The sequence below is a fragment of the Globicephala melas genome, chromosome 20 (genome assembly GCF_963455315.2).
Source record: "Globicephala melas chromosome 20, mGloMel1.2, whole genome shotgun sequence".
In the NCBI taxonomy this organism is placed as follows: Eukaryota; Metazoa; Chordata; class Mammalia; order Artiodactyla; family Delphinidae; genus Globicephala; species Globicephala melas.
In genome coordinates this window covers 30285963-30308612 of record NC_083333.1, presented here as the reverse complement: position 1 = coordinate 30308612, position 22650 = coordinate 30285963, and the positions used below count along the sequence as shown (strand labels likewise).

Genomic DNA, 22650 nt, shown 5'->3' with positions numbered 1-22650 from the left:
AACTGTGGCTGCAGGGCGCCCTCCAGTGGTGGCTTGGAGATTTGCAGCTGCTCAGCACCACCGGGGGTCAAAGGCAGCTAATGGTCCCTGAATTCAGATTTCACCCGGGGCTGAGTTTCTTTTTTTTTTTTCTTTTTGCGGTAAGTGGGCCTCTCACTGTTGTGGCCTCTCCTGTTGCGGAGCACAGGCTCCGGACGCACAGGCTCAGCGGCCATGGCTCACGGGCCTAGCCGCTCCATAGCATGCGGGATCTTCCCGGATGGGGGCACGAACCCATGTACGCTGCATTTGCAGACGGACTCTTAACCACTGAGCCACCAGGGAAGCCCGGGGCTGACTTTCTGATGTGGGGATGGCTACCAGTCAGCCCTCCCACGGGTCACACTGCCCGAGCAGGAACGGGACACACAGAACGGCCAGGGGGTGGGACGCCACTCAGTAATATCAAGGAACAACCCCAACCTGGAGGAACCCCCAGGGCGTCTCACTGAGTGACCAAAGCCCGTCTCAGGTGACACACTGTACCATCCCGCTTACTAACGTTCACGAAAGACAGAATCACAGAAACGGGAGCAGATGAGTGGTTGCAGGGGGTCGGGGAGGGCAGAGTGGGAGAACGGTGGGGGTGGCTATAGAGGGTGACAACACCTGAGGTCACAGAAACGTCCCATCATCACGTGGCTGTCCTGGTGGTGATGCTGCATTACGGTCACCCTTGGGGGGCGCCTGGGAGGGGCCCATGGGATCCCCTCCTCGTTCGTTCTTACAACCGCATGTGAATCTACGGTTGTATCAAAGTTTAAAGTTTAATTTAAAAAAAGAAAAATCAGGAAGGTCCTCTGCAAATTCACAGCCACACGCTTTAGCACAAACGGCGATCCGTCCCGCCCGTCGAAGGTGGTCATTCCCACGTGAACGCGTCTGTATACCCACTGTTTAGGTAAAATGTATCCAAGATGCAATTCGGGCCAAGAAAGAAACGTTTAATTTCCTGGGAGAGATGATAAGGCTTATCCCCAGTGTTGGCCTCTTCATCACCATGAACCCCGGGTACGCCGGACGCACGGAGCTGCCCGAGAACTTAAAGGCCTTGTTCAGGTGTGTGGTGGGCGCGGATGGCATGAGGAAGTGCCCAGGAGGGCGCTGTGGAGGGCAGAGGGCGAGGCCGACCAGAGGGGGCTGTGGGAGAGGAGGAGTCTGGAGACAAGGCCTGAGTAAGAAGGACCAGCCCGCCGGGGCCTCTGACACCTGGGATGGAGGTCCCGTTTCCGGTACATCCGGCCAGTGAGGGAGGGCAGGGCTCAGGTGACTCTCAGAGGAGTTGAGTCAAGGGATGCAGGGCCTGGAGACGCCCCTGCACAGGGTGTAGGAGGAACAAGTGAAGCGGGAGCACAGCCAAGCGGCGGGTGGGGGCCTGGGAACCCGGCTCCGCACCTAGACTCTCAGCCAGTGGTGCTGTGCTCCTCCTGGCAGGTGAGGTGTGCCCCTAGGTGACAAGGGGCAGGTGGGGGCATGGTTGGAAGAGGGGGAGAAGCCAAGGCAGACCCCGCTGACCCCCTCAGGCCCTGCGCCATGGTGGTTCCCGACTTTGAACTGATATGCGAGATCATGCTGGTGTCTGAGGGCTTTCTGGAGGCCCGCCTTCTGGCCAGGAAGTTCATCACGCTCTACACCTTGTGCAAAGAGCTGCTGTCGAAGCAGGTGTGTGACAGCGTCCTGGGCCCACAGAGCTGGGGTCGGGAGGGGTTACAAACGCAGGTGGCCCGCATGCCTCCACGCGTCCCGGCGGCAGGCTGGCCTCCGTCCCAGCACCCCGCCGGCGCGCTCACACCCGCCCGGCCCTGCCCTCCACTCGCAGGATCATTATGACTGGGGCTTGCGGGCCATCAAGTCTGTGCTGGTGGTGGCCGGCTCCCTGAAGAGGGCCGACCCCGGCCGAGCAGAGGACCAGGTGCTGATGAGGGCGCTCAGGGACTTCAACATCCCCAAGATCGTCGCCGACGACCTGCCCGTGTTCATGGGGCTCATCGGGGACCTCTTCCCTGCGCTGGACGTGCCTCGGAAACGGGACCTGAATTTTGAGAAGGTGGGTACAGCCAGGGTCACGGTGGTCCGGGAAGCCACACCCCAGCCTCCTTCCCGCCGAGGATGCCTCTTTCCGCCACACACTGTGGCAGGTACCCACACTGGGGTGGTGGTCACGTCTGCCAGCGGGCAATGGCCACACATGCACGGCTCCCTCTGCCCCGAGGAACGTCCTGAGGCTACGGGTTGCCTCTCCAGCCCCTCTTGCAACGCTGGGGGGTCGGGAGAGGAAGGGGAGGATGCTTTGGGCAAACCCATTCCCCGCACAGGGTTCTCAGTAGCACCCACGGCAGAGCACGTAAACATCCCCACGGGCAGGGCCGCTGTTCCATTCTGAGCTCTCCGCTGGGCAGGGGGCTCAGCGCCCCGTTCCCACACGCCTTCCCCAGGTCATCAAGCAGAGCATCGTTGAGCTCAAGCTGCAGGCGGAGGACAGCTTCGTGCTGAAGGTGGTGCAGCTGGAGGAGCTGCTGCAAGTCAGGCACTCGGTGTTCGTCATCGGGAACGCGGGCAGTGGCAAGTCCCAGGTACATGCCCACCCGGGGACCCAGCCCAGTGCGTCCCGGGCGGAAGGGTGTCACGGACCGGGAAGGAAGCTGTGACGGGGGGCCGGGGACGGCAGGGGAGGCGAGGAGTGGCCAGCGGACCCTGGTCCCACCGATGAGGCCCTTCTCCCAGGTCCTCCTCTCTCCCTCCTCCCCCCTTGATATCAGTCACCCCGCCTCTCTGCAGCCGACCCCCCACCCTCCTGTCCCCTGCCCCCTACCACTGCCTGGGCACAGTGGAAAGCAGAGGGCGGCGGCCAACATGACTGATACCTATAACATCGGAAAATTCTAAACCAGCCGAGTATTCAGCTAGCCACCCACAGGATGGACTATTATGCTATTATTAAAGATCATTTCCAAAGACTATGTAACATGAGGGACGCTCACTGCAAGTTATTTTTAGAAGGCAGAAACTGTAGGAACCAGTTCTCTAAAAAGGAATGTGTGTATTTCTGTCTACACATATACCCATGGGAAACATCCTCAGATGTCCTCAGAAACCCTTTTCTCTGCGGGGGAAGAATGACAGGTAGTTTCCTTCCCTTAATTTTTCTTTCAGCGAGCACCTTACTTTTATTATCAGGGAACTAGTATGAATGTTACCCAGTCTGGGCACAGGTAGCCCTCCTCTGTGCACAGGCAGGAACCATCGCAGCGCGTCTTCCTGGACGTTGTTTGCGGGTCGCAGACTCACCCGCGTGTCGCCAAAGCAAACCAGGCCCAGAGCAGGGATTCTGCCCGTGGGTCTTCAAGGGCCCTTGGAGCTCACGCAAGGGCCCTAGCGCAGGGTCTGGGTGCGCGATGTGGCCCTGAGTGAGCAGCCCCCGCCTCGGTGCAGGTCCTCAAGTCTCTGAACAAGACCTATCAGAACCTGCAGAGGAAGCCGGTCGCCGTGGACCTGGACCCCAAGGCCGTCACCTGCGACGAGCTCTTCGGCATCATCAACCCGGTGACCAGGGAGTGGAAAGATGGTAATGGGGCAGCATCCCCGGCAGGGCCGAGAGGGCGAGGGCTCGGAGCAGGCGTCCCAGGCCTGGGTCCACGGCGGGCCCGCTTTGTCGTGGCCGCTCGGCCGGCCTCTGTGCGGTGAGCACGTGGCCGAGCCCCCGAGGGAGGCCCGCAGCGGGCCCAGCGGCGGTGAGGGGGCCCACACGTACGCGTGCGTAATGATGGTGCTTGCGGAGAGCAGGAAGGTCACAGAGGGGGGCTGGTTCATGCTCCCAGGCGGGAGGAACCAGGGAGGCCATGGACACCGGAGCATCAGGGCTCAAGCAGGGCTGAGGGGAGACAGGGCCCCCACCCCATGGGCTACAGGAGGAGAGCCCTGAAGTGCAGGCTGGAGCCTCGGGTGCTGGGAATGGTGTTTCTCCGGGGAAGGGCCTTGGTGAGATCTGTGCTTTATATAAAAAAAAAAAAAACTCGGGACATTGGAGAAAGGACAGGTGAGGGGCTAGGGGAGATGGGGGGCCCCAAGGGTGGTCCAGGCGGAGGAAGGGGCAACTGGAGGGGTTGGAAGAGGCGGGTGTGTACTGCTTGCCAGGGGACCATCCCCACCCCTGCCCCACCCAAGCTTCCATGCGTCCCCCTCCCGGGCCAGGAAGCCAGGGAGGCTCTGCTCCAGTCTCCCCTGTGAGAGGCCCCTGCCGCCGCATCACCCTCTGCCCCCCGCCCCGCTTTCTTTTTGTGGCTTGGCATCTATCTCTGCACGTGTATCTTGCGTCGTCACCCCCTCCACTGGGATGCAAGCTCTATGGGGTGGGCAGGGGCTTCAGTTGTCCCCACGCCCCCTGCTCTGAGCCTGACTTTTTTTTTTTCTTGTTTTTTTTTAATTAATTTTATTTATTTTATTTTTGGCTGCGTTGAGTCTTCATTGCTGCGTGCGGGCTTTCTCTAGTTGCGGCGAGCGGGGGCTACTCTCCGTTGCGGTGTGCGGGCTTCTCATTGCGGTGGCTTCTGTTGTGGAGCACGGGCTCTAGAGCGCAGGCTCAGTATTTGTGGTGCACGGGCTTAGCTGCTCCGTGGCATGTGGGATCCTCTCGGGCCAAGGATCGAACCCCTGTCCCCTGAATTGGCAGGCAGATTCTTATCCACTGCGCCACCAGGGAAGTCCCTGAGCCTGACTCTTTAAGACCACTCAGCAAACCTTTATTGAGTGAATGAATGAAAGAGGGAAGGGATGAGTGAAGGGGTGCAGGGCGGGGCAGTGGCCTTCCATGTAGGGCTGTTGAATCTGAGAACTGGACCAGACTTGGGGGGGATGTCGGGGGGCAGGGTCAGGGGTGGAGTCACAAAGGTGGGTCCTCGGGGTCAGGAGAAGGGCAGGAAATGAGCCAGGTCCCCTCCTGTCTGAGGGCCTCTGCTGTCCCTCTGAAGTAGGGCACTGGCCGCCTCTGAGAGAGAGGCCAGTGTTGGCCCGGAGGGGGCGAGCTTGGTCTCAGCCCCTGTGGCCCCAGGGAGAGCCGCCCAGAGCTGGACCTGACAGAGCCCCACCGCCCACAGGCCTCTTCTCCACCGTCATGCGGGACCTGGCCAACATCCCTCACGACGGCCCCAAGTGGATCATCCTGGACGGGGACATAGACCCCATGTGGATCGAGTCCCTCAACACCGTCATGGATGACAACAAGGTACAAGGGACCCCTGGACCCCAGAGCTGACCCCCCCAGAATGGCAGTAACGTGGGGGAGGGGAGCATATGGGACATGCCACATGTCTCACCTGCCGCACTCAGCAGACAGGACCCGCTGTGCATGGAGACTCAGGAGGGGGCCTGCCTGGCGTTCTGCACAAAGCGTTATGGACGAGGGAAAGCCCCCCCCCATCACAAGACGCGTTCCTCACAGGATGCAGGCCCGTGCACCCGGCTCACCTGCTTTTTGGCCGCAGTGTGGGCGAAGGATGCAGGTGTAGAGAGCGTTCCTGTCTGACTGACGCGTGGCACGATGTCGGAGGGGTAGCTAATATCTTGGAAGGCGCGGACAGTGTTGAGAATTATCTAGAAGCAGCTTAAGAAAGTGATTCTCAATTGGGTGGAGGAGGGACCCCCAGAGTTCCTGGGGGGCAGGGGCGGGGTCATGGTTTGAAAGGCAACTTTAGCCTCAGAGTGAAGTCCTACGTCATCCACGCACATCTGGACGCTCTCCATGGCCCCAGGCTGGGAAGGGCCGGGGGGGCTGGCATCGAGGACGGCAGGGAGACGCTGGGCTAGGGAGGCTGGTTGGTGGCTGGCGGGGGTACGGGGAGTGTCCCCGACCTCCTCCTCTTCTGAGATGTGACCTGTGAAACCCTCAGGACGAGGGTGCTTTGGGGCTGAAACCCACAGGCCCGTGTCCCTCACTAGGTCCTCACGCTGGCCAGCAATGAGCGGATCCCCCTGAACCGCACCATGCGGCTGGTGTTCGAGATCAGCCACCTGAGGACGGCCACGCCGGCCACCGTGTCCAGAGCCGGCATCCTGTACATCAACCCGGCCGACCTCGGGTGGAACCCGTGAGTTGGGCTTTTGTTCTCCGGCTCCAAACTATGCAGAGAAAGAGGAGGGCGTTGACGTTGATGTATGTTCCTGTGAATGCGTTCATTCGTTCACTCACTCGTTCATTCATACGATAAATACCTTGTGCTGGGCCCTCCCCAGGCAGCAGCGTGGGGGCGATGAAAGGATGCGGGACAGATGTGTGAATAAGCGATGTAATGCGTGGAGACTGCATCACGGCAGCTAACGAAACAGAAGTTTGTACCACATGCAGGGAACTCTGAGGAGGAGGGAGGGTCTGGGCCTGTTGTGGAGACAGGAAGTCTTCCTGGAGGAGCTGGAGGTTGGGCTGAGCCCCGACAGGAAAAGGAGCTTTCCGGGTAGACAGGTAGGGAAAGCATTCCAAGTGAGAACCAACATTTAAGGGGCATCAGGGCGAGAGTGTGAGCTTCCCAGGAACGGGCGGTGGTCAGGTGTTCGTGGATGGAGCGTGAAGCGAGGATGCTCTTGGCAGGAAGGGACTGACCCTGGACCAGCCTCCAGGGCCGGCACAGGGGCTGTTTCTGACGTGACGAGGAGAGTTCATGGCAGCAGATGACGAGTGGCCACTGGGGACAGGGGAGGAGGGATGGATGTGAGAAATGTTTGAAACCTTAAGAAATGGAAGGCTTGCCATTGACCCTGGAGGCATGTTTTTGTACTTGGACACAAGACTAGTAATTTATACGCCAGGACGTCCTGCGTGGTCTTGAGTAGAAACCCCAGTGCAACATTCTGGGACGGACAGCCTCAGGAGAAACACCCCGGCTGCATTCGTTCAGTCGTCCACTTCATTCATTCATTCACTCGACCAGTGCTTTCTGCACCTGCTGTGTGTCTGACCCACGGCTGCTCCGTGCTGGGGAGACTGGGTCTCCCGGAGAGATGTGGAGAGTGGTAGGAGAGGTTGGGAGGAAGAAGAATCCTTGAAGCATTCGAGAAGGAACAGGTAGAAGGGAAACTGGGGAGGTGACGCCCCACATAGCCAGGGAGGAAGGAGCTTCAGGAGGGAAGCAGGGTCACGTCCGGAGGGTCAAGGAGCCGAGGACAGGAAGTTGCCACTGGCTTTGGCAGCTGGGAGCTCACCATTAACTCAGGAAGAACAGCTTCCTGGCACGACAGGGGCAGAAGCCAGATGGCAATTCACGGAGGAGGAATTGAGAGGAGGCCCTGGTAATGTGGGTCCTTCTGGAAATGTCTCACGGCGGCCGGGGCGAGATGAGCAGGCATGGGTGTTTCCAGGCACAGGCAAGTGTGCCGGTGGGGAGGGGGGAGGGGGAGAGTTCATGCTCGATGTGTCTGTGCATCGAGTGGGAAGTGAGACCGCTGTCTCCCGATGCAGCGAGGCCGGGGCTAGGGGGCTACACGAGCGCAGTGACCCTGCAGGGACAGAACCAGAGCTGGCCTGACCCACAGGGGCCTGGGGGCCGCTGAGACCCAGCACCACTATGCCGCCTTCTCCAGCCACACCTGTCATTCTGCTTTCTTAGTGTCCTGTGGCCGCCATGACAAAGGGCCACAAACCGGGCAGCTTCAAACAGTGGAAGTTTTTTCTCTTCCGGTTCTGGAGGCCAGAAGTATGAAATCAGGTGTTGGAAGGGTTGGTTCCTTCTGGAAACTCTGAGGGGGGATCTCTCCTAGGGCTTCTCCCCCAGCTTCTGCTGTTGCTGGCAATCCTTGGCTTGTAGACACATCACCCATCACACAGCCACCTTTCTGAGCCTCACGTGGTCTCCCCTCTGCACATGCCTCTGTGTCCTAACTTCCCTCTTCTCATAAGGACCAGTCGTTGGATCAGGGCCCACCCTCATCCAGGATGCACCCTCTCAAGATCCTTATTATTTTTTTTTTTTTGTGGTCCGCGGGCCTCTCACTGTTGCGGCCTCTCCCGTTGCGGAGCACAGGCTCCGGACGCGCAGGCTCAGAGGCCATGGCTCACAGGCCCATCCGCTCCGCGGCGTGTGGGATCTTCCCGGACCGGGGCACGAACCCGTGTCCCCTGCATCGGCAGGAGGACTCGCAACCACTGCGCCACCAGGGAAGCCCGAGATCCTTAATTTGATTGCATCTGCAAACACCCTTTTTCCAAATACGGCCACATTCATAGACTGTGGGTGGACATGTCTTTTGAGGGGCCCCCATTCCGCCCACTACACATGTCTGGGCGTTTCCAGGGTGGGCAGCAGACAAGGCAAGAGAACTGGAACAAAGTCTGAGCGGGAGCCGCTAAGACGCAAGAGTACGGGAAGGAGACGGTGGGGCCGAGGGGCCCCCGGTGGACGCTCAGCGGGGGCGGGAAGGAGAGCGGAAGGTCAGCAGGGGTGGGCGGGGGCGGGACCCGAAGGCTCACCCTTCAGCCGGAGTGGTTCTTAGGGCTCCAGAGGGGTAACCGAGAGAGTGAGTGGCATCCTGGGGACCAGGAGGAGACCCGGGTTTTGCTGGAGAGAAGTGGAGAGGCTGAGGGCCTGCTCAGGCCCCCCCAACCCAGAGAAAGAGCAGCCCTCCAGCAGGGGCAGCCACGACTCGAGGCAGGGGTGGCTGAGCGTATCCAGGAGCGGGAGGAGAAGCAAAGCTCCAGGGCCGGAGGGGCCCCGTGGCCTCTGGGGACAGGGCAGGAGCCTGCAGGGAAGCCACTCGTCCTCCCGGGGTCTGGGTCTGGGTCGGCTTTTCAGATCAAAGCCAGCGCGCACATCTGCACGCACTCAATGTCTCTAACAAGGCAAAATTTCAAATTTGATATATCCGCCTTCAAGAGAGAAGGCAAATGCAGCAGTCTATGTATAGATTTGCAAATCGGTCTCCGTTCTGAAGACCCACTGCATTTGGAATCCAGTTCTCAGCTGCACTGTGTTCGCTTGTGGACGTAGAGTGTTTAATGGTTTCCTCTGTTACCTAGTGAGCCCAGGGGCAACGGGGCAGAGTTTTTGAGCTCTTGGTTCTCTGTTCTGCTAGGGGTGCAGTAAGAGGCAGAGCTTCCAGAACGTGCGCTCACTTGCAGAAAGGCATGTCTGCTGGGGCTGCGGAGGGCAGGCGAGCTGCCTCGGGTAACGCGAGCTTCCTGCTTACGTTTTGGGCATCCTAGAAAGGACAGCTCACTGAGCTCATCAGCCCGCAAGGGAGCCGACGCTCTTTCCGCTTTCAGCAGGCACTTGTTCAGCACTTACCGTGGGCCAGGCTCCCCTCTATGAGCTTTAAAAGTATCAGTCCAGGTAGTCCTTCGAATATGGGAGCAATTATCATCACTCCCATTTACGGATGAGGAACCTGAGACCCAGACATGTTGAGTAACTTGCCCGAGGCCACGGCTGGCCACGCTAGAGCCCATTCAAGCCAGGCAGTCGGGCTCCAGGATCCACACCCCTCACAGCCGTTGTGGGCCACCTCCATGCAACCCACTCCCGAGATGTATGTGTGCCGGACAACCCAACATGGCTCCTCAGGAATGCCTGTTGTATTGGTTTGGACTCTTCCATTAAATGCGTCAATTGGCTCAATTCACCATGTATGCTTCAGGCATGGCTGGATCCAGGAGTCCAGATAATGCAGTGATGTGTCCCTGCTCCTCTCCTTTCCTTTCCCTTTTCTTCCCTTCCCATCCCCTCCCTCTCTCTCCCCCAGGTGATGTTATGAAACTTCTCTCTCCTCTCTTCTTCTCCTACGTCCAGCTCTACTGTCCTCAGTATTATCTGCATTTGGGGGTGGAAAGGATGGCTCCCAGTTGTTCTAGGAGGACAGCACCCCACAGCTAGAATCCCAGGGAAAGAGCACACCCTCATCAGATCCTCTTAAGGTCTGGGACTGGCCCCATCACCAGGCAGGAGTGCCAGAATCCCATGGAAGCGTTCCCCAAGCGGAGGGTTGCCGGGGGACCCAGCGTGGTGGCCCAGTCCTCCAGCACCTCCCGTCTTCCCCAGGGTGGTGAGCAGCTGGATCGAGAGGCGCAAGGTGCAGTCGGAAAAGGCCACCCTGCTGGTCCTCTTTGACAAGTACCTGCCCACCTGCCTGGACAAGCTTCGCGTCGGGTTTAAGACGATCACCCCGGTGCCCGAGATCACGGTCATCCAGATGATCCTGTACCTGCTCGAGTGCCTCCTCACCGAGCAGAACGCACCCCCCGACTCTGCCAAGGAGCTGTACGAGCTCTACTTTGTGTTCGCCTGCTTCTGGGCCTTCGGAGGGGCCATGTTCCAGGACCAGGTGAGCAGCCGGCCGCGGCGGGTGCCTGGCCACCCAGACCCGGTCTCCCGGCATCCCCCTCAGCTGGGCCGTTTCTGCGCTCTATTTTGTTTCCCAACAGCTTGTAGATTATCGGGTCGAGTTCAGCCGATGGTGGATCAACGAATTCAAGACAATCAAGTTCCCCTCGCAGGGAACGATCTTTGACTACTACATAGATCCCGACACCAAAAAGTTCCTGCCGTGGACGGACAAGGTGCCCCGCTTCGAGCTGGACCCTGATGTCCCCCTGCAGGTAACTGCCCAGAGCGGTGACGATTTATGACGATTTAGGGGCAGGACTCAGAGCCCCATCCCACTCGCTTCTCAATGGGATGTCCGGTCGCAAACGGTTTTCAACAGTAGGACCTTCCAAGTAAGACTGGGGATTTGACAAACTGTCCAGGTCTGCAGGTTTGTACGGAGGGTGGGAATTGGAGGCTCAGGTGTGTCTGGGGTTACAGCTCCTCCCTCTCTCCCGCAGGCCTCACTGGTGCACACCACGGAAACCATCCGCATCCGCTACTTCTTGGACCTGCTCGTGGAGAAGTCGTGGCCGGTGATGCTGGTGGGGAATGCAGGGACGGGCAAGTCGGTGCTGATGGGGGACAAGCTGGGCAGCCTGAGTACAGACGACTGGTTGGTGCAGGCCGTGCCCTTCAACTTCTACACGACCTCGGCTATGCTGCAGGGTGAGGCTGAGGACAAGTGCGCATCCTCACAGCCTGGCCTCGACACACCCCATCACTCTCATCCGACGCGACTGCCCCCCAGTCCCACCCTGACGTTCCTCACAGTGCCTTCTTACTGCAGACCCGGGAGCTTGCCAGCTGCCTCTCCACTTCCCATGCCCCCACCCACTGCCCTCTATGCCCAGAGCAGGGGGACGAGGGTGGCAGATCCCACAGGGAGCTCCCCTCGTAACCAGTCTCAGGTGGCCCCCAGGTCGATGAGCACAAGGTTCCTGTCCCCCTGCCTGGAGCCAGTGGTGCCCACCACCCTCTCCTTTACTCCTGAGGTGGCTGGAGTCCAACCCATCCTGTCTCTGGTGCTCCGGGGCTACCCCTCGGGCCACCGCCTCTGAGATCTACCAGGCACCGTGGTAGTCACCCCATTCCCTTCTCTAGGTGTTCTCGAAAAGCCGCTGGAGAAGAAATCAGGGCGGAATTACGGGCCACCAGGCACCAAGAAGCTGATCTACTTCATCGACGACATGAACATGCCCGAGGTGGACAAGTACGGGACGGTGGCCCCGCACACCCTCCTCCGGCAGCACATGGACCACAGGCACTGGTGAGTGGGGGCGGGGCGGGGGGGTTGCCACAGGGAGGATGCAGGGCTGGGACACAGGACCACGCTGATGGGGTCACAGTTCTGGGGAGAGGTGGGGGATCAAGGTCTCCTCCTCTCATACATTCCGCAAATACGTCCTGGGCATCTGCCAGGCCCCGGGCTGGCGGCTGGGGCCTGCAGTTCCATGGAGCAGGGACAGACAGGAGCCCCTCTAATTGAAGTGTCCATATGGCAGAGAAGACAGAGGGGTGCAGTTCCAGGGTGAAGGGAGCAGTCACAGAGGGCCCCAGCGGCTGGGTCAGAGACCCAGGGCGGGAGGAGGCAGCTGGGAGCTCCATTACTGGCCTTAGTGTCAGTACTTTGGAGGGAGAGCATCTCGGGCACAGTAGATGCCATGGGCAGAGGGAGTGTGGCCCCTGGAGGGGGCCATAGGAGCCCAGCGTGGCTGGAGCATGAGAGCCAGAGGGAGAGGTTGCCCGGGGCAGGGGCGGCCAGACCCCAGGACTCATGGACCACTGGACAGAGAACACTTTCTCCCAAGGGCAACGGAAAGCCGAGGGTGGCATGTTTACATTTGCAGTCTGGAAAGGTCAGAACATTCAGTGTGGTTAAAACAAGTATCACTGAAAGAAGTGTGCCACGATGACCTGGCAAGTGGCCCAAGCCAAACCTCGGGGTTTTGAGACCAGAGGAACCCGAGAAATCTCATCAGGGGTCAGTGAGGGGATGCGTGGAGTCTGCCCCTTACTGCCGAGAAATAGGGCATAGAGCGGATAAGTGGCCTGCTGGCGGTCACAGCCCTGATGAAAGGCACAGCTGGAGGTCAAGCCCACGTGTCTGACTCCATGGCTGGCCTTTCCCCGTGACATGACACCGACTCCAGGGCTCACGGGCTGTAGGAACCCAGCAAGGACAGCAGTGAAGCCATGGGGGCTGTGGGCTGTGATGTGGGAACAGGGTGTTAGGGATGGCTCCCTGGGGAGGTGACAGAGCTGGGCCGGGGCGGGGCACACTTGAAGTGCAGCCCTGCGAGAGCTCGACATCTGTGAGGACGTGAAAGTGGTGTGGGACGGCCAGGGCCCAGGACAGGTCTGGGGAGGGACAGGGCAGGACGCCGAGGACAAAGCAGGAGGGATACGTGAGGGCTGCCCGCACCCCCTCGGGAGGATCTGCTGGGGGACCCAGGGGTGGCCCCTCACTCTCCCGAGCCCTGGTTGCATGCTCTCGAAATGGGCTCACCAGGTCGTGCATCCTTGCAAAATTGACAGAACTAAGATGTGTTGCGCTCTTCTTTAAGAGGGCCCTAAGGGCTGTGAAACTTCAGCCCTGGGTCCACAGCTGCCCTTGAGTTTGTCCTGAAGCATCTCTCTAGGAGGGGGAGGCATAGTCAGATTTGGAAGATCCCTCTAGAATTTCAGATAAAGGGGCCCCACAAGCAACAGGGAAGGCTGGACCGTTCAGAGGCTCTGTCAGCAAGGGCAGAAGAGACGGCAACACAGACCACCCCCTCCCACACGGATCAGGCGGGCCCCGCGTGGAGGGCAGACCCACAAGCCAAAGGAGAAACTGCCACGTTGGTGGAAGAAAGTGTGACCCGGGGAAAGGTGGGGAGTGCGAAGGACTTCTCAGACCTAGGTTTCAAAAGCATAGGCCAGGAGGCCGAAGAATGGTGACTTTGACCTCCCTGAAAACTGAGTAACGCTGTTCACCCAGAGACACCATGGCCCAGCACAGTATGGGATTAACGGGAGAAATTACTTGCAGTGCCTGACACTGGCAGTGGATTAACACATGGGGCATACAAGGAATCCCCACAGATGGACAAGGGCCGGCGCCAACTCCCAACAGAAAACAAAAAACAATGGGGGGAAAAGCCAAAAGGTAAAAGGCACGTGAAAGACACACAAGCTCTTTATAGCCTTTGACCTCGTGTGAGCCCCTGGAAGTGTTAGCAGTGCCCTGGCACCGAGGAAGCTCCTCAGCTTACTTGATCGTCGTCACCATCATCATCCTGGATAATTAGAGTGATAATGGGGGGGGTGGTAAACATCTGTGGAACCCTCGCTCTATTTCAGGGGCCCTTCTGAGTTTATTTTCATGCATTAGCTCCATTCGTCCTCATCATGACCCACTGCACAGACAAGAACACTGAGGCACGGCGGGGTTAGCCAGCCTCCCCAGAGTCACGAGGCCACTGAATGGAGGAGCTGGAACATAAACCCAGACCTGAACACGGAGCCACTCTGTTGCCTCCTGTTTCAAAATTTCTCTTAAGAGCATGAAGTACAATTGGCCATTTCACATGTAATTGTTATTTTGAGGTGTTTTTTTTTTTTAACCATATGCAGGGCAGTACTGGGGTGGGTGGGGAGCCGGGGGGTGGCTCCGGCAGCAGGACGTTATGCTGGCCTTGCCCGCGCAGGTATGACCGACAGAAGCTGACACTGAAGGACGTCCATAACTGCCAGTACGTGGCGTGCATGAACCCCACTGCTGGATCCTTCACCATCGACCCCAGGCTTCAGGTAGGCAGAGCCTGGACTCATCTCGGTCAGCTGCAGGAGCCCAAGGCTCGCTTTGGCAAATGAGAAGGAAAGCATTGATTTGGGATCGTGGGGCTGTGGGCTGGCATTCCCTGGAGAACGCCCCAGCCTTTCAGAAGATGTCAGGACATTCCCAGTGGGTGGGGGAAGGAGGGGGGTGTTGAGAGGCTAGTCAGCTCTCCCTGTGAGCCCATAGGGCTGCCAGACTTAGCAAATAAAAATACAGATGCCTGCTCAAATCTGAGTTTCAGATAAACAGAAAAGCACGCCCCATATGATGTTTGAGACATATTTGTACTAAAAAAAAAAAATTTCCTATGTGAAATTCAGATTTAACAGGAAATCCTGTACTCTATCTGCAATGCCACCCAGGCAGGACCTCACCTCTGAATGACCGAAGCAGATGGAGACCTGGAATTTAAATCCAGGCTGCGCTCTGAGGCACTCTTTGGCCTCCTCCAAGTTTTTTCTGGAGAGCATGACACGAATTTGGCTGTTTGAGATGTAATCAGTATTTAAGGGGGCTTTACCACACACATGGCATGAGGAGAGAACCTGTCCATTCTGACCATGCCCACGAGACATTAGGCGATGAGGACAGAGTCTGCTCCCCAGGAAGGGGGCCCCGCCCCAAGCTGGTCCCTACGCGCAGCCTGACGAGGGTCTCTGGTTGTTCCGGGCAGCGCCACTTCTGTGTGTTTGCCGTGAGCTTCCCGGGCCAGGAGGCCCTCATGAGCATCTACAGCACCATCCTGGCCCAGCACCTGGCCTATCAGTCGGTCCCCATGGTAGTCCAGAAGATGAGCAACCACCTGGTGGCCTCCGCCCTGGGTAAGCTGACCTGCCTCGCCCCCTCTCCCGTCGGCGAGACTCGCTGCTTTCTGGGGCTGACGGAGGCTTCATACTTGCCCCTGGTAAATATTTTGTTTAGACTTCCAAGTTAATATTTTTTTTAACGATGCTGTTGAGGTATTGTGAAATCCAGTTTCTTGAGGGGGAGGCAGAGGATAGGAAATTCAGTACACAGAAACAATTTACACGTCAGTAGCGTAGCGAACTTCCTCCCTCCTCAGCTCTGTAGAGTTCTTACTTAAATTGTCACCATCGCATAGTCCATTTGCTTCAGAAACGGTAGCTTAAGCTTTGCACTTCCCGAGGCCATTAAGAGTGTGCAAGAATCGATGTGTCTTTTTCCTGTAACAGCCCTGCACCAGAAAGTGACATCAACGTTTCTTCCCACAGCCGTTAAGTTTCATTATGTCTTCAACCTCAGGGACCTCTCCAATATTTTCCAGGTACTGCTTTTAGCGCTGTGTCATGTCACGTTATGGCCAAGGCCTGACCCACAGATGCTCTCCTCCTCTGCTGCTCTCAGGAGAGAAAGCAAAGTGATCTATGGACTGATTACAGTGATGATGTTGATGATGATGGTGACCGTGGTGATAGTGATAATGATGTGATGATGGTGACCATGGTGATAATAATGATGGTGATGATGGTGACCATGGTGATAATAATGGTGATAGTGATGATGGCAATAATGATGGTGATGACGATAATGGTAGTGATGGTGATGATGGTGATGACGATGGTGATGGTGGTGGTGATGGTTGTAGTCTTGATGGTGGTGATGATGTTTCCTCTTACGTATTGACTGAGCTAGCCAATGGGTTTGGCCACTTATATCCCCATTTTCTCCTCCAAACAACATGTAATGCTCGTATATCCCCATTTTACAGGTGGGAAGTCTAAGGCTCCCTCCACTTCGAGTGTCAGCTCAAATGTCGTGCCCTCAAGAGGCCCCTCCTCATCCCCACACACTGTCTCACTGTCCCTGTTTATGTCATTCATAGCACACGTCACAATGTGTAATTACCTTGTGATTTTGTCTGGTTACATCTCCCCACTAGAAGGCAAACTCCATGAAGGCAGGGTCAGTCCCATCATCACTGTGTTCCCAGAGCCCAGAACAAGGGCCTGGAAGAAAAGCACCTGTTGAACTTGCCAGGTCCCTTGGTTAGTGAACGGCCAAGCCAGGCCTGGGCCTGCCAGGCTCGCTGCACGGCCCAAGCTCGCCGGCCACTCCATGGCCTGATCAGCCCCCTTGTCCCTTTCTCCACTGTCCACCCCCTTAGAGGGGGCAGCCCTTAACCCTGTCTCGTGAGGAGAATCCCCCCACGTCTCTCAGGCCACAGACACACCCTCCAGCCTCCAGGACTTGCGCGGCCTTGGCAGTCCGTGGCTTCCTGGACCTCTGGTGGCCGCTGTACCACAGCCTAAAGGGTCATCCCCTGGGGAAGCGGCCACTTTCTCGTTTGATCCACACGCGGCGCTCGGCTTGCCTCCCGGACACGGCTAAGGAGGCCGACCGCCCCGCGTCTGGGGCAGGGGCTCCTGTTCTCCACCGCAGAGACCCTGAAAATCCCACTGGACCTCGTCCGCCTCTGGCTGCACGAAGCCGAACGTGTGTACGGCGACAAGATGGTGGATGAGAAGGACCAGGAGGCGCTGCGCAGAGTCACCATCGCTTCCACCAAGAAGTTCTTCGACGTACGTCAGGCCACCACGTCCCCCTGCCAAGCCCAGGGAGGCTCCGAGGGGCAGGGTGTCGGGACCCCGTGACAATCCCCGCCCCCCTGCAAGGGCCCTGGGCTGGGGATGGGAAGGACCACGTTGGGTCCCACGAGGTGACTCTGCCACGTGGGTGTGGCCCGAGCGAGGAGGAGTGAAGACCTCCCTCTAGCCGCTGGGCACAGACAGCTCTGCTGGGGTCGATGTGCTCCGCTGATGTGTCCGGGGTTTTCGTGGTAGAGTCATTTTTCTGGACTCTCCGTTCATTCCCGATGTGGCAGGGGCCAGGGGATTTTGCCCAGTGGTTTGCGGGGGCCCCTGCAGACGTGGCCTGATATTCTGAGGCCGCCGGGCAAGGTGCTCGGGCTGCTGTTCGTGATCTGTGTGCCCGAGGCAGCGACAACAGAAGCATCTTGTCTCTGACGTCTAGGATCTTGCTGACGAGCTCTTATTCGCCAAACCCAATATCTACTGCCACTTTGCTCACGGGATCGGCGATCCCAAGTACCTGCCGGTGACTGACGTGGCTCCCCTGAGCAAGCTCCTGGTGGAAGCTCTGGACAGTTACAACGAGATCAACGCGGTCATGAACCTGGTGAGCGGGGCTCGAGCAGGCAGCAGCGGGCTGGGGAGGGACGAGGGAGGCGTGTCTGCGCGGTGAGACGCCCGGGGTCTCTCTGGCCCGGTCTCTTCAGGTGCTGTTTGAGGACGCGGTGGCCCACATCTGCAGGATCAGCCGTATCCTGGAGTCCCCACGGGGCAACGCCCTGCTGGTCGGGGTGGGCGGCAGCGGCAAGCAGAGCCTCTCCCGCCTGGCCGCGTACATCAGCGCGCTGGACGTGTTCCAGATCACCCTCAAGAAGGGCTACGGGATCCCAGACCTCAAGGTGAGATGTCGCCTCTCAGTAAGCCGCCCTTCGGGAGGGGGAGCGGAGAAGAGTCTCCCCACTCCCGTTCCCCAGACGAAGCATCCAGCGCAGAGAGTGGGAAGGTCACCAGCAGGGTGATTATCTTAGACGGTAAAGGCCAGGGACACATTCGGCCGGTGCCCACGGCCATGTGACGAAGGTAAAAGGAAGTGTGGGTTTCCGGTAGATTAGAGCCAGTAGAGAGTCACCCCAGATAATAGCGGCAAAGAGATTTGGTTCTCGTCTCTGGTCATCCAACCGTGCTGCATCTTTCCCAGTTTTCCAGATTAAATAATCGAGAACCGGTGCTCACTAGCTGTCTCACTACATCCTCAGGGTTCTGGGGGCCTGCTTTTTTGAATTAATCAAATAAATATAAGCTTGATTCAGGTCTCCCATCCCCAAGACGTGCCGCCGAGGCTTTTTATTGATTCCTTTTTCCCGAAAATTTGCTCTCTCGGGGACCTGTGTGCTAGTCAAACACGATCAGTCTAGAGCTTACCATCGTTGTGTCTCGGATTAGAGCTGAAATTGACTGGACCGCGTCACACGGCTCGTCCCTCTTTGCCTTGGTGTCGAGGCTGCCTCTGTGGGCCAGGACAGTGCCAGACCCAGGGGACCCTCCCCTCCGCTCACGGCTCCGAGGCAGCTGCTGGCCAGGTGGCCTTAGGGGGGTGGCCTGGACCCCTGCCGGAGCCTGGCACCCTGGGACCTCAGCAGGACGGGGGTGGTCTGCGGGCAGAGGCCCCAGGAAGGACGATGGGGACGGTGAGCTAGTTCTCAGCCCTGCTCTCGCGACGATGCTGAGCAGGCTGTGCCAGGGCCAGCGGCCTCCAGCTTGGCATTGCCCCCGGTGCGTTCTACACTTCCTATCAGAGGACTAGCCCGCTGGTGTCATTGCCCCCGGTGCGTTCTACGCTTCCTATCAAAGGACCGGCCAGCTGGCTGTGTTTTTAAAATCCCAGCCTTAAGGGAGAGGTCTCCCTAATGTAGGTTCTGCCAGACACCACCTCCTGAACTGAGCCGGCGTGTCGTGGGTCTTAGCGGTGCTCAGCTAAGCCGCGCGAGTGGGTTTGCACCGACTCCCCGCGTGCGCTCGGGGTGGTTAGAATCCTCGCCTCTGGAGCTGCGCGGTTGTACTGAGTTGTCTCCACTGGAAAAGTCTCTAGTCTGTTAGCTTAATTGTACTGCTTTATTTTCCTGATTGCATCATACTCTTTGCCCTGTGCTTGTGAGGATTTTGTTGGCCTCACCTTGGGGCCACCTGTGGCAGATGTTGTTTTATCCCCTGGCATTGGCTACAGCAGCTCTGTGACCTGTTTCGTCACAATTCATTGCTCCTGCGCCCGCGACGAACTGGGTCTGTACTCCTCATTGGTTATCATTTGTTAAGTGCTTATTATTATATTTTTATATTATATAAAATATATATATTTATATAAATATATATATTATATATATAATATATATTATATTTATATAATATAATATTATATAAATATATATATTATAAATATATATATTTATATAATATTAAATATATATTTTATATAAAATATATATTATATAATATATATATTATATATATTATAATATATATTATTATATTATTTATTAAGTAGCTTCTGTGGATTCGGAAGTAAGGGCAGCCGTAAACAGGGCTATAGGACCTTGCATTGGACCTTGCGTCATATTAGGGGAAGCAGACTCCTGAACAGTTATAAGATGCATTATTATTGTTCTAATGAGAGCGTCACAGTAAGAATTTAACAATGTGTATGTTATTAGCGTAACAGATGCGTTCATGATGATGTAACATTATTATAAAGTCGTACCATAAGCCACGGGCACCCACTGGAGTTTGGAGACGCGGCGGGAAAAGGGTCAGGATCCAAACCCAAGGGCCATCGAGTGCCTCATGGAAAACCCTGGACTTGGTCCCAAGAAAACAAGATACTGTCAAGGTCATGTGTGCAGAGGAGGGGCAAGATCTGAGGTGTTCTGGGACAGAGTGGAGGATGGCTTGAAGACAGCAGAGATCGCTCAGGGGTGACGGGTAGAGGGGTACCACAGGAGCCCCGGTGACCCCACAAAGGCTGGAACCAGACAATGCAACAGGAAGGGAGGAGGGAAAGATGGAGCGAGACCCTCGTCGTGGGCGAGTGCCCTGCACTGACGGGAGGAGTGGGACCTTAGCTGGACTCCCACCTGCTGGGTCCCCAGGCCCCACCCCCCGTGCAGTCCCCAGGCCAGGCAGCGGCGTGCTTTTGACTTCTGTGAGCCCTCTCCCCGAGGCCCGAGTGGTAGCCCAGAGAGCTGGACCAGACCCTCTGGAGAAACGCTTTAAGCTGAGTGAGGGGCCAGGCCCACGTCCCAGCAGCTCGGGCGGCCCCCTCGACCTTCAGCAAATGTTGACCGGAGAGGGGCAGGCGGGGCGAGTGCTTGCCTTCCTGCAGCCGGCAAGGCAGAAGGAGGAGAGCGCCCCTGGCCACACCTCTTCGACCCTCTTCCCTGAGACTCACCCCCAACCTGGGCTCCTTGTTCCTTCGTCTCTGCCGGCAATGACGACGGCCGCGAGGGGCCCCGGAAGTGTGCCCCGGCCAGAGAGGGGAGTGTGCGCCCTGCTCTGTTACCGCCAGTCCCGAGATGCACCCAGACGCAGGTGGTCTTTAACATCCTCAGATGCCGCTGTCCGGACCCGCTCCCTCCTCCTCGATGGTGAGTGAGGAGGGGACCCTCGGAGCTGAGCTTGTGGGGCTGACCATGACGTTGGCAGCTGGAGCAATTACTGACACGAAGTCTCCCTCAAGCAGACAGGAACTGAGGACAGAGGGGGACTGGGAGGGGTGGCGAGGACGGCCAAGACTCCAGTGCCAGAAGAAACCAAGATAGTGTGCAGCCTCGTGTGCGTGGGCGTCGGGGGAACTGAGGGGACACTCGGCAGGAGATGGCCAAGGCGCGCTGGGACCTGTGGGGCTGGGACGTGCAGGAGAGGGCGGCAGGTGGAGATCTCGGCCCCTCAGCCTGAGCGCGTGGGGGTGGCGGAGTCCATGCCAGAGAGGTGCAGAGGCTGAGGGGGACGGGATCCCGGGGCAGGCAGGACGAGGACCACGGGCCAGAGCAGCGGTCAGCAGGGACAGAGCAAGCGCCACGGCAGGAAGGCCAGAGAGGGCCGAGCTTCACGACAGTCGAGGCCTCAGAGGCTCCAGGCAGGACAGTGGGCTGGGGCCGAGGAGAGGCCCTGAGGTCTCGGCCGGAGCAGGTTCCCCTGGGGGCCCCAGGAGAGAGCCTGGAAGCGGGAGCCAGAGAAAGGGCAGCGGCCAGAGGGCGCGGCAAACCCCGATTCTCCCGGAGACGAGCAAGCGGGATGGGGGAAGAGAGGTGCTGTAGGCCTGGGGCCACCACGCCGGCCCTCGGCCTTTAGGGACCATCGGTCTTTCCAGAACATTCCGCTCTGACCTGGGTCCCTGCAGCAACTAGCTTCCCTCGCTCCAAGCAGATCCCTTGCCTCAGCCAGTCGAACCGGATTCAAAAGCTGAACTTGGTGGAACTTCGAGGCCCCTCCCAAATTCGTTCATTCCCAAACCACAGGAGGGAGGAACACTCAGGGGTCAGCATGACAGCGGTGCAGGTTGAGCCCGCACCAGCCAGGAGTTGCCCTCTGTTGTGCAGTCGCCACACTCGCCTCCCCCAGGACGACCACCGGGCTCACGCGCAATGAAGCTCCCGCGTTTAGGTACCTACGGCTGATTCCGGCGTTGTCGGCTCCCAGCCCACATCCATGATGGACTGTGAAATGGGAAGAGTGATGTGTCTCAACACCAAGGCCCCCCGCCGCCTCTCCAAGTAGGACCTGCCTTGGAGGCCACACCCGAGGGCGTGACCGGGGCTCATATCCCACCTGAGGCCTCTGCTCTCCCAGGCTCAGGGCTTCCCTTTGATTTGTTTTTTAAGCTTGTCCAAAAACCCTGGAATTTGGAGCTTGCCTTGTGACCCCAGTTATACCCCTGTCAGCTCCAGCTGAGGGACCCTGGTGATGTTTCTCTCTGAACAGATGTCAGGGAGGTGTGCTGCTTCCAAAGGGCAGAAGAGAGCTACTCGGGATGCCTACAATGGACATTTTAAAGCCTTTAAAATAATTACAGAAGCTCTCAGGTCTTATTTAAAAATTAGACGGTAAAGAAAAGCAAATCACCAAACCCCTGAAAATTCACATTCATACTTGGATGACACTGACGTTTTAATATATATTTACAAGTTATACGTGTAAGTTGGCACTTTTCAAACATAGCAAGCTATTCATACTGCTCTGTAACATGCTTTTTTTTTTTTTTTTTTTTACTATTCTCCTTCATTTATTCATCCAGAATTACCATGCAATTGTTTTGTCAATTATTTCTTTAAAACCTACCAGTAATGTGATAGGAGTTACGATGAGCAGAGGCAATACTTTCCAGCCTCCCCCTCCCAGCCCGTGGTGTACTCATTCGGGGCCTCTTCCAGGGTCTTCATTTAAGCTTTTTATTCCTTTTTATACGGTAAAGCATACACAACGCAGAATTTACCATTTTAACCACACCATTCAATGGCATTAATACGTTCACATAGTGGTGCCACCACCCCACCGTCCATCTCCAGAACTTTCTCATCTTCCCCAACAGAAACTCTGTCCCCATGAAACACTAACTCCCCCTGCCCGCTCCCCACAGCCCCTGGCACCCAGCGTCCTACTTTCTGTCTCCATGAATCCGACTCTGCCGGGGACCTCGTATGAGTGGAATCCTACTCATGTGAGGACAAATCCTATTGGTCCTTTTGTGACTGGCCGACGTCACTCAGCATAATGTCTTCTAGGTTCCTCTGTGTTGTAGCATGGTCAGAATTTCCTTCCTTCTTAAGGCAGAATAATATCCCACTGTGTGAATGGACCCCATCGTGTTTATCCATCCATCCGTCGAGGGACGCCTGGGTTGTTT

General features: G+C 57.4%; 1 protein-coding gene across 1 annotated transcript in view; it reads left to right on the top strand.

Moving 5' to 3' along the window:
• DNAH17 (dynein axonemal heavy chain 17) overlaps positions 1–22650 on the top strand; it is a 116651-nt gene that overhangs the window by 57996 nt on the left and 36005 nt on the right. The window contains exons 38-54 of the mRNA XM_060291146.1: positions 941–1098; positions 1563–1701; positions 1859–2086; positions 2475–2612; positions 3472–3604; positions 5133–5260; positions 5974–6122; positions 10059–10341; positions 10442–10615; positions 10844–11051; positions 11487–11652; positions 14075–14177; positions 14879–15026; positions 15438–15490; positions 16584–16745; positions 17197–17361; positions 17462–17653. Of these exons, the coding sequence (XP_060147129.1) occupies positions 941–1098; positions 1563–1701; positions 1859–2086; positions 2475–2612; positions 3472–3604; positions 5133–5260; positions 5974–6122; positions 10059–10341; positions 10442–10615; positions 10844–11051; positions 11487–11652; positions 14075–14177; positions 14879–15026; positions 15438–15490; positions 16584–16745; positions 17197–17361; positions 17462–17653 (2727 nt within the window). The remainder of the gene's footprint in view (positions 1–940; positions 1099–1562; positions 1702–1858; positions 2087–2474; positions 2613–3471; positions 3605–5132; positions 5261–5973; positions 6123–10058; positions 10342–10441; positions 10616–10843; positions 11052–11486; positions 11653–14074; positions 14178–14878; positions 15027–15437; positions 15491–16583; positions 16746–17196; positions 17362–17461; positions 17654–22650) is intronic.